Source organism: Mobula hypostoma, chromosome 1, assembly GCF_963921235.1.
Source record: "Mobula hypostoma chromosome 1, sMobHyp1.1, whole genome shotgun sequence".
Lineage (NCBI taxonomy): Eukaryota > Metazoa > Chordata > Chondrichthyes > Myliobatiformes > Myliobatidae > Mobula > Mobula hypostoma.
In genome coordinates, this window is record NC_086097.1 from 249105083 (window position 1) to 249119954 (window position 14872).

The following is a 14872-nucleotide window of genomic DNA, read 5'->3' on the forward strand; positions in this document are numbered from 1 at the left end:
CGCTATCGTGTATTTCATGTAGGTGTGCTCAGAGGTGGGGAAGGCTTTACCTGTGATGGACTAGGCCGTAGTCACTGTACTGCATAGAGTACTCCAAATTAAGCCTCATCAATGTTATATATAATTTTAACATAAAATCGCAACTCCTGTACTCAATACTTTGATTTATGGGAAGGCCAATATGCCAAATGCTCTCGTTACAACCCTATCTACCTGTGACCTCACTTTCAAGGAATTATGGATCTATATCCCCAAATCCCTCTTTGCTACCACACTTGTCAGTGTCCCACCAGTCACTGTGTAAGTCCGACCCTGGTTTGTTTTTTCAAAGTGCAACTCCTCTCACCTGCGTTGCACAGGTTTTCGTAAATCGTCACAGCACGTTGCAGTTGGATTGGTGCATTCCCATGGACCGGAAGCTGAGCTGGAGAAACCACATGCACCACATGTCTACAAGAGCAGGCGGGAGTCGGGGAATCCTGTGGCCTGTCTTCCCTTTCTAGTGATGTAACCATTTTACTTTCCAGCCTTCGCCCTCCCTGGACCCCCGGGACCTGCAGGACCACCAGGACAAGGAGGTAACGGTGGCGTGGTGAGTGAAACAGGGCGTGGCACGTGGGTGTACTGTAGAGGGAAGCAGATCCACTGAACATTCTCATTGAAAATGTACCCCCCCCACCCCCGAGAGAGCACAGCCATGTTTACCCAGTCTGTGCGTCAGCTGCCAAGCCTACCCGCTCTGAGTAACAACTCATCTCGGAATATTTCACCTGGCAAGACAGAGGATGTCATCAGACCTCGAGTGCTCTCTGACACGGTCGGTCTGTCTATTCTCCAGGCAATTTGGATAGGGGTTGAGAGGGTTTCTGTTGAGTATCACAGAGCAGGAATGGCAACAGAGCAACTGGGTCAAATGTTTGTACTGATTCATGTTATTAACGGTTCACACTTGGCAAATTACATTGTCGGAGCGATCAGCCAGTCCGCGGAGACAAGAGCATGCGTACTCGAAAGCCAGCACAAAAAAATAGAGGCTTTCCCACACTTAGGAGGTGTAACGTTGAATGAGGTTTGCGGATCTGGCAAGTGAGACAGGAAATGCACTGGCTTTGAATAGGTATATTAATCATTTATTTACAGACATGTGAGCACGTGGCCAAGTGGTTAAGGCATTGGACTAGCTACCTGAAGATCGTGAGTTCGAGCCCCAGCCGAGGGAACGTGTTGTGTCCTTGAGCAAGGCACTTAATCACACATTGCTCTGCGACGACACCGGTGCCAGGCTGTATGGGTCCTAACGCCCTTCCCTTGGACAACATCGGTGTCGTGGAGAGGGGAGACTTGCAGCATGGACAACTGCTGGTCTTCCATACAACCTTGCCCAGGCCTGCGCCCTGGAGAGTGAAGACTTTCCAGGCGCAGATCCATGGTCTCACAAGACTAACGGATGCCTTTTTTAATTTACAGACAGTAAAAATTCAAATGAACATTCATCTTCCCCGAGTTACAGACACCACAAAACTGAATTTTCAACAAACATACCTAGTTAAAAGTGTGTGCAGAGCATACCTTCCCAATGGTCATATACGTCCTTGCCTAAAACAAGGGAAGGAGAAAATAAGCCCCTTCCACTTGCTATTTTATACCCCCAGGACATTTGAAAATGGAGTCAGCTATCCAATGGGAAAAGCAGATGCAGTTTCTAAACGAACCAACAGAAGCGGCTTTTGACCATCAGAATAAGGCACGTCCTCACAGGACAGGAGGCCAAATCAATTCATCACATAATCAATCGGCCTCAGGCACACTTGCCACATTCTCTCACTCAATCAATCCGATGTAGATCAGTTTCCTTAGGACAGACTGAGGGAGAGGGGCTGATTTCCCCTTAAGTACGGAAAGGTGGAAAAGAACACAGGGTTCTTGCTGAGAATTAGCAGAGTTTTGGATGGACTCAGTTTAACATGGTTAGAACTTCTATCCTCATCGCAAGTTCTGTGTGCTGATTTTTTTTTAACTTGGAATTTTTTATTCACCTTTTTTATTTATAACTCTGCCAAATTAGAATCGGGTTTATTATCACTGACACATGCCTCCTTGAGGTATCACCTTTTGAAGGTGTCCTCGATGGTAGGGAAGCTGATGCCCATGAGGGAGCTGGCTGAGCTTACAATCCTCTCTGAAGTGGCAACTCCATCGCAAGCAGCCAGAAGTGTGTTGGAATTCCAGTCAGAGATCTCAGCAGAAGTTTGTTGTTTTGCAGCAGCAATGTATAAAAATGACTATAAGTTACAACATGAATATCAACGCAAAATAAATAAAGTAGTGCAAAAAGAGAGTGAAGAATTGAAGTGGTGTTCATGGGTTCAGGGACTGTACTGAAATCGGATGGTGGAAGGAAGAGAAGCTGTTCCAAAACTGTTGAGTGTCTCTCTTCAGGCTCCTGTAACTTAATGAGAAGAGGGCATGCCCTGGGCGATAGGGGTCCTCAGTGATGGATGCTGCCTTCGTGAGGCATCGCGGGGGGCGGGGGGCATTGCGCAGGATTGCAAAAAGCTGCAGAAAGTTGTGAACTCAGCCAGCTCCATCGTGGGCACCAGCCTCCTCAGCATCCAGGACACCTTCAGAAGGTGATGCTTCAAAAAGGCAGCTTCCATCATTAAGGACCCTCATCACCCGGGACATGCCCCCTTCTCGTTGCCACCATGAAGGAGGAGGTACAGGAGCCTGAAGACACACACTCAGTGATTAAGGAACAGCTTCTTCCCCTCTGCCATCAGATTTCTGAATGGACAATGAACCCATGAACACTACCTCACTATTTTCCCCTCTTTTTCCCACTAGTTATTTAACTTATTTTTTGTTTTCTTATTGTAATTTACACTTTCTATTACTATGTGCAGCTGCCACAAAACAACAAATTTCACGACATGTGCTGGTGATATTAAACCTGATTCCGGTTCCTCTCCATAGAATACTTTGGTGTAAAGTCTCATCCTGTTAACCTCAGGTAACGGTCTACAGGAACATGGAACTAATGCACAAGGCGACCTTCTCTGTGCCAGAAGGCACCCTGGGCTACGTTGCAGACAGGAATGACCTTTACATCCGAGTCTACAAAGGCTGGAGAAAGCTCCAAGTAAGTTTCCAAATACGAGCGGTCATTCTACAGTTGACCATCGGATCAGAATTGTAAATAGCTCTCCCTTGCGACGTTTTGTTTTGCCAGCTTGGTGACTTGATTCCCGCTCCTGCCGATGACCCCTTTCAGGCAGCAAGCACTTACTCGGTAAGTGAAAACTTTGAACTTGTTGCTCGGGCTACAGTGAGTTTGCCTGAGTTATTGTGAAGATTTGGACTGTGTTTCATGGAGTGTGGGAGAGTGGGGGAGGGGATTTGAAAGAGGTTTGAGGGGTGTAGGCAGGGTAAATGCAAGCGGCTTATTTCCCACCGGGCTTCGGTGAGACATGACCTGGTCACAGGTTAAGGGTGAAAAGTGAAATATTTAAGGAAACCTGAAAGGTAAGAGGGCAGCGAAAGTGTGGAACAAGTTGCCAGTGGAAGTGGTGGAACATTTAAGAGACGTTTGGCTAAGTACATGAATGGGAGGCGTATGGAGGGCTACAGTCCGGGGGTAGGTCGACGGGACGAGGCAGAATAACAGTTCAGCACAGAACAGATGGCCCGAGAGGCCTGTTTCTGTGCTGTAGTGTTCCTTGACTATGATATCATGAGGAAGGACGGGGCTGTAAAACAAACTAATGAATTCTGTGTCTGTGTTTCTTTCTGTCCATCAGGCACCAAACACATTCCCAGCCATAAACGATCACAAGCCAGGAGTAAGTGCATGTATTTTTAACTTTTCAAAACCCCCGCGTGATTAAAACAAGTTTCCAGGAGTCATATCTGCTTAATAACAGCTGTTGAATGGTCAAAATTGGATTCACAATTTTACGTCACTGAAATGAAAGCAACGTTGAACCTTAGCTCAAATGATAGCGCCCTCGCTTAGCATGTGAGAGGTAGCAGGATTGATGCCCAGGTTCTCCATTGTCCTTTAGGACAGCACGGCAGTGTAGTGGTTAGCACAACACTTTACAGTACCAGCGACCCAGGTTCAATTCCCAACGCTGCCTGTAAGGAGTTTGTACGTTCTCCCCATGACCGCATGGGTTTCCTCTGGGTGCCCCGGCTTCCTCCACAATCAAAAGATTGGTCATTGCAAATTGTCCCAATTACAATGGGGGGTTAAATTGGGGGTTGCTGGGTGGAGTCTCTTGAAGAGCCAAAAAGGCCTGTTTGAGATACATGCTGTATCTTAATAAATTACTAAATAGTCTGCACAGTAATGAATTTATCAACATGGAGAAGAGAGCAAGTTTGTAAATCTGGCGGGAGCAAAGGATGTCGGGAATGACGAGGTTGGAATGCCGCAGGAGGGGTGTGAGACAGGTGGCAGAGCAGGAGTGCCAGGGGCAGGGGTTGGCACTGGTGCTGAAACACCCAGCCCTGAGACCCCATTTGATTCCAAACAATTGGATTGTTGATCATTACAGAATGTCTCTCTGGTGCTTCCTGCTCCCTCCCCTCTCCCTTCCCTCTCCCTTCCCCTTTTCCCAACCCTGATTCCCCCCTCCCTGCCCCCTTCCCACTCTCAGTTCACCATAGAGACCCATATCAGAATCACTCTCATATATCATGAATTTTTCTTGTGGCAATCGTACAGTGCAATACATAAAGTTACTACAGTACTGTCTAAAAGTCTTAGACACGTGTGTGTGTATATATCTAGGGTGCCTGAGACTTTTGCTCAGTCCTGTAGTAATTATATGAGTAGTGCAAAAAAGGGAGCAAAAATACTGAGGTATTGTTCGTGGGTTCTTAGCCAAACAGAAATCTGATAGCAGGGGTGAAGAAGCTGTTCCTAAAGTGTTCAGGCTCCTGTACCTCCTCGTGGGTAGTAGAATTGAAAAAGTGGGCATGTCCTGTATGCTGGAGTCCTTCCTGATTGCCGCCACCTTTCTGAGGCGCTGGCTTCTGAAGATGTCTGTGATATTTGGGAATTATCCCTCGTTCTGAACGGCCAACAAGGAGCTTAGCTCATGGTGGCTTTATCGGAAGAAGCATTTTCTAAATTACATGCACTCAGTGGCCACTTTATTAGGAGACTCTTGTACCTAACAAAGTGTCCACTGGGTGTGTGTTCGCGGTCTCACGCTGCTGTAGCCCATCCAGTTCAAGGTTCGACATGTTGTGCATAGAGAGATGCTGTTCTGCACACCACTGTTGTAATGTGTGGTTATTTCAGTTACTCCCTCATTTGCAATGCACTTTCACTCACAGAGCTACCACTCACTAGATGTTTTTTTTTTGGTTTTTTTGCATCATTCTCTGTAAATTCTAGAGACTGTTGTGCATGAAAATTCCAGCAGGTCCAAGGTCAAACTCACCTAGATCATATTTTCTCCCCATACTGATGTTTGGTCTGAACAATGACTGAATCTCCTGACCATGTCTGCGTGCTTTGATGCATTGCGTTGCTGCCACGTGATTGTTTGACATTAACAAGCAGGTGTACAGGTGTACCTAATAAAGTGGCCACCGAGTGTATACTTAGCAAATCCTTTTCACCAAAATTGGAGCTTAGGCAAGTAAGAAGATAGAAATAGAAATTTTAACTCAAACCTTTCTCCCTTGTTTCTCTGAAGTTGCACTTGGTGGCTTTGAACACTCCGCTGTCCGGGAACATGCAAGGAATCCGTGGGGCGGATCTTCAGTGCTTCCAGCAAGCTCAAGCCATGGGATCTTTGGCCACCTACCGAGCTTTCCTGTCCTCTCAGCTGCAAGATTTGTACACAGTGGTGAGGAAAGCAGACAGGTTAAACATGCCAGTCGTCAACCTGAAGGTAACAACATTTGCATCAAATGCTGCTTTGGGCAAAGCATGACAACAACTGCGGGGTTAAAGGGAAAGGTACAATGTACTGATTTCCAGAAAATACATCAATTACAGAAAAATTGTGATCCCAGGGAGAAATTTATATTCAGAGGAGTCTTCAGTTCCCCATGTTAGTCAGTAGAACATGGAACACTATAGCACAGTACAGGCCCTTCGGCCCACAATGTAGTGCTGACCATTTAACCTACTCTGAGATCAATCCAACCCTTCCCTCCTACATAACCCTCTATTTCAATGTCATCCTTAAGGATTTCTTTTATGTCTCTAAAGTTTCTGCCTCCACCACCACCCCAGTCAGTGAATTTCATGCACCCGTCACTCTCTGTGTAAAAAAAATACCTCTGACATTCTCCCTATACTTTCCACCAACTGCCTTAAAATCATGATCCCTCGTATTTGCCATTTCTGTCCTGGGAAAAGGGCGTTGATTTTCCACTCTCTCGCTGCCTCTTGTCACCTTATACAACTCTATCAAGTCACTTCCCATCATCTTTCACCCCAAAAAGTAAAACCCTCATAAGACATGCTCCCTAATCCAGGCAGCACCCTGGTAAATCTCCTCTGCACCCTTTCTAAAGCTTTCACATCCTTCCTATAATGAGATGAACAGAACTGAACACAGTACTCAAAAGTGGTCTAACCAGGGTTTTATAGAGCAGCAACATTACCTCAAACTCTTGTACTCAATCTCCTGACTAATGAAGGCCAACTCACCAAATGCCTTCTTAACAACCCTATCAACTTATGGAGATGTTGGAGAATATTTCAGAGGATTTTTTTCAACATATATTGTTTCTTATTGATGCTGTTTTTTTTCTTTATTTTTGTCTTTTTCAAAATGTTGGGGCATTAATGGACTTTAGACATTGTTGGGGGAGGAGAGGGATTAGTGTGCATTATAAGATGCATTAGTTTCCTAAATACTAGAGGATGAATGTTCATGTAAATCTGCAAATATATAATATTTATAAAATAAAAATTACCCTGATGTAGAAACACTAGTGGTTCCAAACAGTTTTGGTTACGGATTAGTGCAGCAGTGGAGAATCATGGTTTGAATATATTTGCAATGATCAGAGCACAGAGAACAAATAATGCCTTGGGGGTTGGAGGCAGTGGTTAATGGTGTCAGTTATTTTGTTCATATTTTCCTTGAACAGTTTGGACAAAACTCTATCATTTTTCATGTTCCCTTCTGTAAAGCACTATAGGGCTATTAAAATAAAAACTTTACACCATTTTAAAAGTTTCTTCTCCCAAGCAATCATTCTATTTGGCCCCCTCCTTACCCCCATCTATCTATGACCTCAGTCACCGCACGGTAAATTGTAAATACATGCTAGTATTTATGTATTGATGCACATTTTATTCCATATTCGTACTTTGACCTCTAACTTTATTTTTAAATAATTCTCTATTCCTTATAATTGTTGAATGATTTTTTGTAGCAGTCATGCCAGTATAGCAGAGCAAATTCCTAATACTTGTAAATGTACAGTACCGTACAATAGTCTTGTGCACATTTATATAGCTTGGGTGCCTAAAGACATTTGCACAGCGCTGTATTTGTCAACGTGGAGTGGAGAGCAAGTTGGTAAATCAGGCAGAAGCAAAGGACGTTGGGAGTGGTGAGGGTGGGGTGCTGTGGGAGGGGTCTGGGACCGGTGGCAGAGAAAGAGTGCCTGGGTCGTGGGGTGTGCTGGGTGCATATGCAAGATCATTTGATTCCAAACAATTGGTTTATTGATCATTACAGAATGTCTCTCTGGTGCTTCCCGCTCCCTCTCCTCTCCCTTCCCCTTTTCCCAACCATGATTCCCCTCTCCCTGCCCCCTTCCCACTCCCAGTCCACCATAGAGACTCAGATCAGAATCAGGTTTATCATCACTTGCATATGTCATGAAATTAGGGTTTTTTTTTACAGCAGCAGTACAGTGCAATACATAAAATTACTGCAAAAGTCTTAGACACACATATATAGCTAAGGATACTAAGACTTTTGCACAATACTGTATATGGCAAATTAAGTTGACCGTTCACATTTTCTAGTGTCACACAAACTAATTGAAATCAGTTTTGCAGTTTTAAGCAAAAATTGGACACAAGAGCTAATTAATTGCCTCTAAGGATATTAAAGAACTATTTGGGTTTGTATGTCTGAGTCTCATTTGCTTACAGGCTTTTATAAACTTATATTTTATGTTCAGACCCCCGTCAAATTTGATTGTCTGGGATATTAATCCAGGCCTTTAGAATACTGTTCAAGTAAGCAGACGGAAGCTCCCACTCTGAGTCGGACATTACAGAGTGAGGGAACTGGAAAACATTGGAATAGCTTTATTATCATGGTCACATTCACATCAAGGCATGGGCGGCTCAATAGCATAGTGATTAGCACAACGCTTTACAGTACAGGTGAGCCGGGTTCAATTCCCGCCGCTGCCTGTAAGGAGTTTGTACCTTCTCTCTGTGACCGTGTGGGTTTCGACCAGGTTTCCCCCACTGTCCAAAGACCATAAGGCCATAAGACCATAAGACATAGGAGCAAAGTTTGGCCCATTGAGTCTGCTCTGCCTTCCAATCATGGGCTGATCCAATTCTTCCAGTCATCCCCACTCCCCTGCCTTCTCCCCATACCCTCTGATGCCCTGGCTAATCAAGATCCTATCAATCTCTGCCTTAAATACACCCAATAACTTGGCCTCCACAACCTCTCATGGCAACAAGTTTGTGGAACTAGTGGTCGAATGGCCAATCCAGTTATTTGTAATGGAACTGATGATCGAATGGCCAATCCCGTTGTTTGCAATGGAACGGGTGATCGAATGGCCAATCCCGTTGTTTGCAATGGAACGGGTGATGGAATGGCCAATCCCATTGTTTGCAATGGAACAGGTGATCGAATGGCCAATCCCGTTGTTTGCAATGGAACGGGTGATGGAATGGCCAATCCCATTGTTTGCAATGGAACAGGTGATCGAATGGCCAATCCCGTTGTTTGCAATGGAATGGGTGATCAAATGGCCAATCTGGTTGTTTGCAATGGAACGGGTGATCGAATGGCCAATCCCGTTGTTTGCAATGGAACGGGTGATGGAATGGCCAATCCCGTTGTTTGCAATACAATGGGTGATCGAATGGCCAATCCCGTTGTTAGCAATGGAACGGGTGATGGAATGGCCAATCCCGTTGTTTGCAATGGAACAGGTGATCGAATGGCCAATCCAGTTGTTTGCAATGGAACTGACGATTGAATGGCCAATCTAGTTGTTTGCAATGGAAGTGACGATTGAATGGCCAATCCAGTTGTTTGCAATGGAACGGGTGAACGAATGGCCAATCCGATTGTTTGGATTCTCACTCATCATGTTGCAGAGCAGAGATGTAATGTTGAGATTTTCTAAAGCACTGGTGAGGCCTCACTTGGAGTATAGTGAGCAGTCTTGGGCCCCTTATCTCAGCAAGGAGGGACATAGGAGGGGGTTCAAAAGAGGTTCACAAAAATTATTCTGGGATTGAAAGGGTTACACCTGAGGACTGATCGATTTCTATGGGTCTACTCACCGGAATGGGGAGGGGGTTGAGTCAGGGCATGGATAGTTCTGGGGAGGAGGCAGGAGACTGGGACAGAGAGGAGAATGGATGAAACGGTAAGCCGACTCGATGGGCCAAATGGCCTAATTCTGCTCCTGTGTCTTATTGTTTATGCGCTACATAACAGCTTTCACAATCATTTTTCCAATGTCAAAACAGAAATGAATTGCTTCCTGGCATTCAGTTTTACAAGTTGCTCAGAAGGGATTTGGCTGGGTTGCTAATCCACTCCCTGAACCACAGTTCTGCAGTATATTGAAACAATACCAAAACAGATGAAAGTTTATTTTAACCATTGGCATTAATGTGTGATAATAAAGGCTGTTGAACATTTAATTAATTCCATGTTATTCTCAGTAATAATTGCACACTGAAACAATAACAGAACAACAAAATATTTGGCAACAAACACACAAAATTCTGCAGGAACCCGGCAGGTCAGGCAACGTCTCGAAGGCCTCCGCTAGTCAGAGTCGAGCATGGTTGCTGTGTCCTAGCTGTCTAGATGCACAAGCCTGGGCAGTAGGATATGGAGAGCAAACTGTTGCCCATGCAGCAGACTCCTGATGAGCCCAAAGGAACAATAGAGAGTAATACTGATTAGCACCAGCAGCTTCGAAGGAGTTGCCAGTCAGCGTTGAACTCAATCGAGGATTCCCTGCGGGATCCCAATCTGGATTTTTCACTTGGGGTTTACTCCTGAAGCCTTCTCCACGATGGGGTATAGCTGCAAGGAAACGGATGTCTAAAGCCAGAGTTTTCCCTCTCCGAGATGAGCTGCCAGCCACGGCTGAAGAAGCCCATCTGCCCGAGGCGACTGGTTTTAAGGTGACAGTAACCCACCTTTGCCCCTTCTCCTGTCAATAGAAACAGTCTGCTAGGCTGAGTAGCTGAGCCCCAGATGAAGGCCAGGAGCTGGACTTGGTTGTCAGAGGCCACTTGAGACGCACGCATTTAGGAGCTCAACCCAGATCAGTGTGAAGTGGCTCATTTTGGTAGGTCAAATTTGAAGACAGAATGGTAAAACTCTTGGCAGTGTGGAGGATCAGAGAGATCTTTGGGTCCAAGTCCATAGGACGCTCAAAGCTGCTGTGCAAGTTGACAGTGTTGTTAAGAAGGTGTATGGTTTGTTGGCATTCATCAACTGTGGGACTGAGTTCAAGAGCCGTGAGGTAATGTTACAGCTATATATTAGACCCCACTCGAAGTACTGTGCTCAGTTCTGGTCACCTCACTACAGGAAGGATGTGGATACTATAGAGAGAGTGCAGAGGAGATTTACAAGGATGTTGCCTGGATTGGGGAGCATGCCTTATGAGAATAGGTTGAGTGAACTTGGCCTTTTCTCCTTGGAGTGACGGAGGATGAGAGGTGACCTGATAGAGGTGTATAAGATGATGAGAGGCATTGGTCGTGTGGATAGTCAAAGGCTTTTTCCCAGGGTTGAATTGGCTAACATGAGGGGGCGTAATTTTAAGGTGATTGAAAGCAGGTACAGAGGGGATGTCAGGGATAAGTTTTTCACACACAGAGTGGAGGGTGCGTGGAATGCACTGCCTGTGACAGTGGTAGAGGTGGATACAATAGGGTTTTTTACATGGTACATGAAGTTTTGAAAAATAGAGGGCTCTGCAGTTAGGAAATTCTTGTCCTGGGTGATGGGGGTCCTTAATGAGGGCAGATGAAGTTCAACCTAGATAAGTGTGAGCTGCTTCATTTTGGTAGGTGAAATACAGAATATAGTACAGTATTAATGGTAAGACTCTTGGCAGTGTGGAGGATCAGAGGGATCTTTGGGTCCAAGTCCATAGGACGCTCAAAGCTGCTACACAGGTTGACTCTGTGGTTAAGAAAGTATATGGTGCATTGGCCTTCATCAATCACAGGACACGAGGAAATCTGCAGATGCTGGAAGTTCAAGCAACACACATAAAAGTTGCTGGTGAACGCAGTAGGCCAGGCAGCATCTATAGTTAGTCCTGACGAAGGGTCTCGGTCCGAAACATCGACTGTACCTCTTCCTAGAGATGCTGCCTGGCCTGCTGCGTTCACCAGCAACTTTTATATCAATCACGGGATTGAGTTTAGGAGCCGAGAGGTAATGTTGCAGCTATATAGAACCCTGGTCAGACCCCACTTGGAGTACTGGGCTCAGTTCTGGTTGCCTCACTACAGAAAGGATGTGGAAACTATTGAAAGGGTGCAGAGGAGATTTACGAGGATGTTGCCTGGATTGGGGAGCATGCCCTATGAGAATAGGTTGAGTGAACTCAGCCTTTTTCCCTGGAGTGATGGAGGATGAGAGGTGACCTGATAGAGGTGTATAAGATGATGAGAGGCATTGATCCTGTGGATAGTCAGAGGCTTTTTCCCAGGGCTGAAATTGCTAGCACGAGAAGGCACAGTTTTAAGGTGCTTGGAAGTAGGTACAGAGGAGACGTCAGGGGTAAGTTTTTTACGCAGAGAGCGGTGAGTGTGTGGAATGGACTGCTGGCAACGGTGGTGGAGGCAGATACAATAGGGTCTATTAGGAGACTTTTGGATAGGTACGTGGAGCTTAGAAAAATAGAGGGCTATGATCAACCCTAAGTAATTTCTAAGGTAAGGACGTGTTCGGCACAGCTTTGTGGGCTGAAGGGCCTGTATTGTGCTGCAGGTTTTCTATGTTTTTATACCACCTTTCTGAGGCATTGCTCCTTGAAGGTGTCTTAGATACTACAAAGGCTAGTATCCCTGATGGAGCTGACTAATTTTACCACTCTCTGCAGCCTACTTTGACCCTGTGCAGTAGCCCAACCCTCCCCCCATACCGGATGGTGATACAGCCATTGTACATGATAGAAGGATGAAAAGAGATGACGAAGGGTCTCGGCCTGAAACGTCGACTGTACCTCTTCCCAGAGATGCTGCCTGGCCTGCTGCGTTCACCAGTAACTTTGATGTGTGTTGCGTGATAGAATTATTCTTGGAATTCTAAGACACCAATCACTGAACGTTATCCTACTCCATGACTCGGCATTTATCATTTTACTGCACATAATTCTGGCTGATACTTTATGTAGAGGACAGAGAAGCACCAGAAAGTCAAGACTGATCATGTCAGGGGATGAACAGCTAGAGTTTCTTTACGTTTCAGAAAGGCTGAGTGGCGAGGGGGTCACCAGATAGAGCAGAAGTAGATGACATCAGAAGTGCTGAGAATGTGAATCTGCCCTCACGTTGGGATGGTTCAAGAGAATGGTCTTCAGGGCAGGCTGGACAGGCACGCAAAGGGGAAGGGAAAAGAGGATGGCAATGATTTATTTTTTGGGTGGTGGAGTGGAGATACATCTCTATTAAGGGAGATGCAAGGCACTCCTTCCCTCCACTAGCCTTCAGGTCACCCTTGGGCAAGGTGTAGCACCTGTTTCGCCCCCCAGTCAGGTCACGTGGAGACTTGGAAGCAGGTGGTGGATGGTCGTATGAGCAGCCGGTGCAGATCACAAGTCCTGGTTATGTGACCACTGACACCAGGCAAGACAATCTCTGAAGAGTACTGATAATGGCTGAGGTCACCTATCCTGTAAAGACACTGCCCAGAAGAAGGCAATGGCAAACCACTTCTGTTGAAAAAATTGCCAAGAACAGTCATGGTCACTGTATCCTGATTACCCACGTCATACAACATGGCACGTAGCAAACGAACAATGTCATTAAAGTAAATTGTGAAAGTTGGTCCCAGAAATACTCCTAGTGAAACTCATTCCACTCTAGGATAGAATAGAACAGAACTTTATTGTCATTTCCCAAGGCAATGAGATTGTGGTGCTACTCCAGTCCATGCAAAGCATATATTTACAATGCATACGATACAGCTTAGTTAAAAATAAAATTCATACATTTACATTCAACAAATGACTTTGATAGTCCATAACTATCAAAGTCAAGGCCACTTAATTAAAAGAGAGGTGAAAATACCAAGGTAGTGTATCAGAAACACGAGAAAATCTGCAGATGCTGGAAATCCAAAGCAACACACCCAAAATACTGGAGGAACTCAGCAGGCCAGACCTGATTAAGGGTCTTGGCTGGAAGCATAGACTGTTTACTCTTTTTATAGATGCTGCCTGGCCTGCTGAATTCCTCCAGCATTTTGTGTAGGTTCCAGTAAGTACAAGCCCAGATGAGACAAAAGTCATTGATGAGAATGGCTTGGACCCAAAATGCAAGGGTAACCATGGCAAAGATTGAGACACGGTTTCAAACTGGATCGAGAATCTGAGCACAAAACCAACACTAGATGAAATCACAAATAGGCTTACGATTGAGCGCCGAACATCAGTCCAGGTGTTCCTTAAGTGCTCAGTCCTTGCTGCCCAAAATATTAGCAGGACTGTCCTGAAACTTTAAAGATACTGCACCAGCTATCCGTACTCTGGGGAGTCAAAGCATCTAAACTTCAGAAGCTCATGTAGATGGGTGCATGTCGTGACACCAGAGCCATCAAATGCTCCTCATATCATCATATACACCTCTGTCAAGTCAAAGATTCAAAGGACCTTTATTACAGACAGAATACAACCCTGAGATTCGTCTCCCCACAGGCAGCCACGTAACAAAGAAACAGCATGGAATCCATTCAGAAAACACCAAACACACAAAGTACCAAAAAAAGAGCAGAAGATGCAAATGACAAAAAACAAGCCAATAGCACGCAGAATATTAAACATCAAACTGGAGTCCTTCAAGCAGTCTAGGAATATACAGTTCAGTTCAATTCAAGTTAGCCCTGTGTCATTCGTTAACTGCAGACCGCACAGCCTGTCTGCGTCGAAGTGCCCCGATTGAAATAACACAAAATAGCAATTTTAAAAGTGCGTAACCGGAAACCAGAAACACGTCTAACATGAACTGCAGAGTTCTCGAAAATCTAGTCCAATCCACAAAGTGCACCAATCAGTCATTTTTCATCCTTCTATGAAAATATGGATAATGCAAATTGGAATTTCACACAATGGCACTTATTGAAAAGCGAAGTCCAGGGAGAATAAATCCTACCCCACCTGCTGTGTATGATTACATGTTCCACCAGACAATGCAGGACAATGTGGGCACCCAAGATAGCCTGATATTCCCAATGCCATTGGAAGTGCATTGAAAAGTCTTTAAGGCCGAGGAGGAGGTAAACTTCAAAGGGACTGAAATCTATAACAGAAGGATAAGACCACAAGACATAGGAGCAGAATTAGGCCATTTGGCCCATCAAGTCTGCTCCACCATTTCTTCGTGGCTGATCCCATTTTCCTCTCAGCTCCAATCTCCTGCCTTCACTATGTATCA

The 14872-nt window shown here is 45.2% G+C and overlaps 1 protein-coding gene across 3 annotated transcripts in view; it reads left to right on the forward strand.

Annotated features, from left to right (window-relative positions):
- Window positions 1-14872, forward strand: part of LOC134356188 (collagen alpha-1(XV) chain-like) — a 342799-nt gene that overhangs the window by 314711 nt on the left and 13216 nt on the right. For all 3 annotated transcript variants that reach the window (XM_063066926.1, XM_063066907.1, XM_063066918.1), the window contains 5 exons: window positions 528-592; window positions 3011-3139; window positions 3230-3289; window positions 3798-3839; window positions 5709-5906. In XM_063066926.1, the coding sequence (XP_062922996.1) occupies window positions 528-592; window positions 3011-3139; window positions 3230-3289; window positions 3798-3839; window positions 5709-5906 (494 nt within the window). The remainder of the gene's footprint in view (window positions 1-527; window positions 593-3010; window positions 3140-3229; window positions 3290-3797; window positions 3840-5708; window positions 5907-14872) is intronic.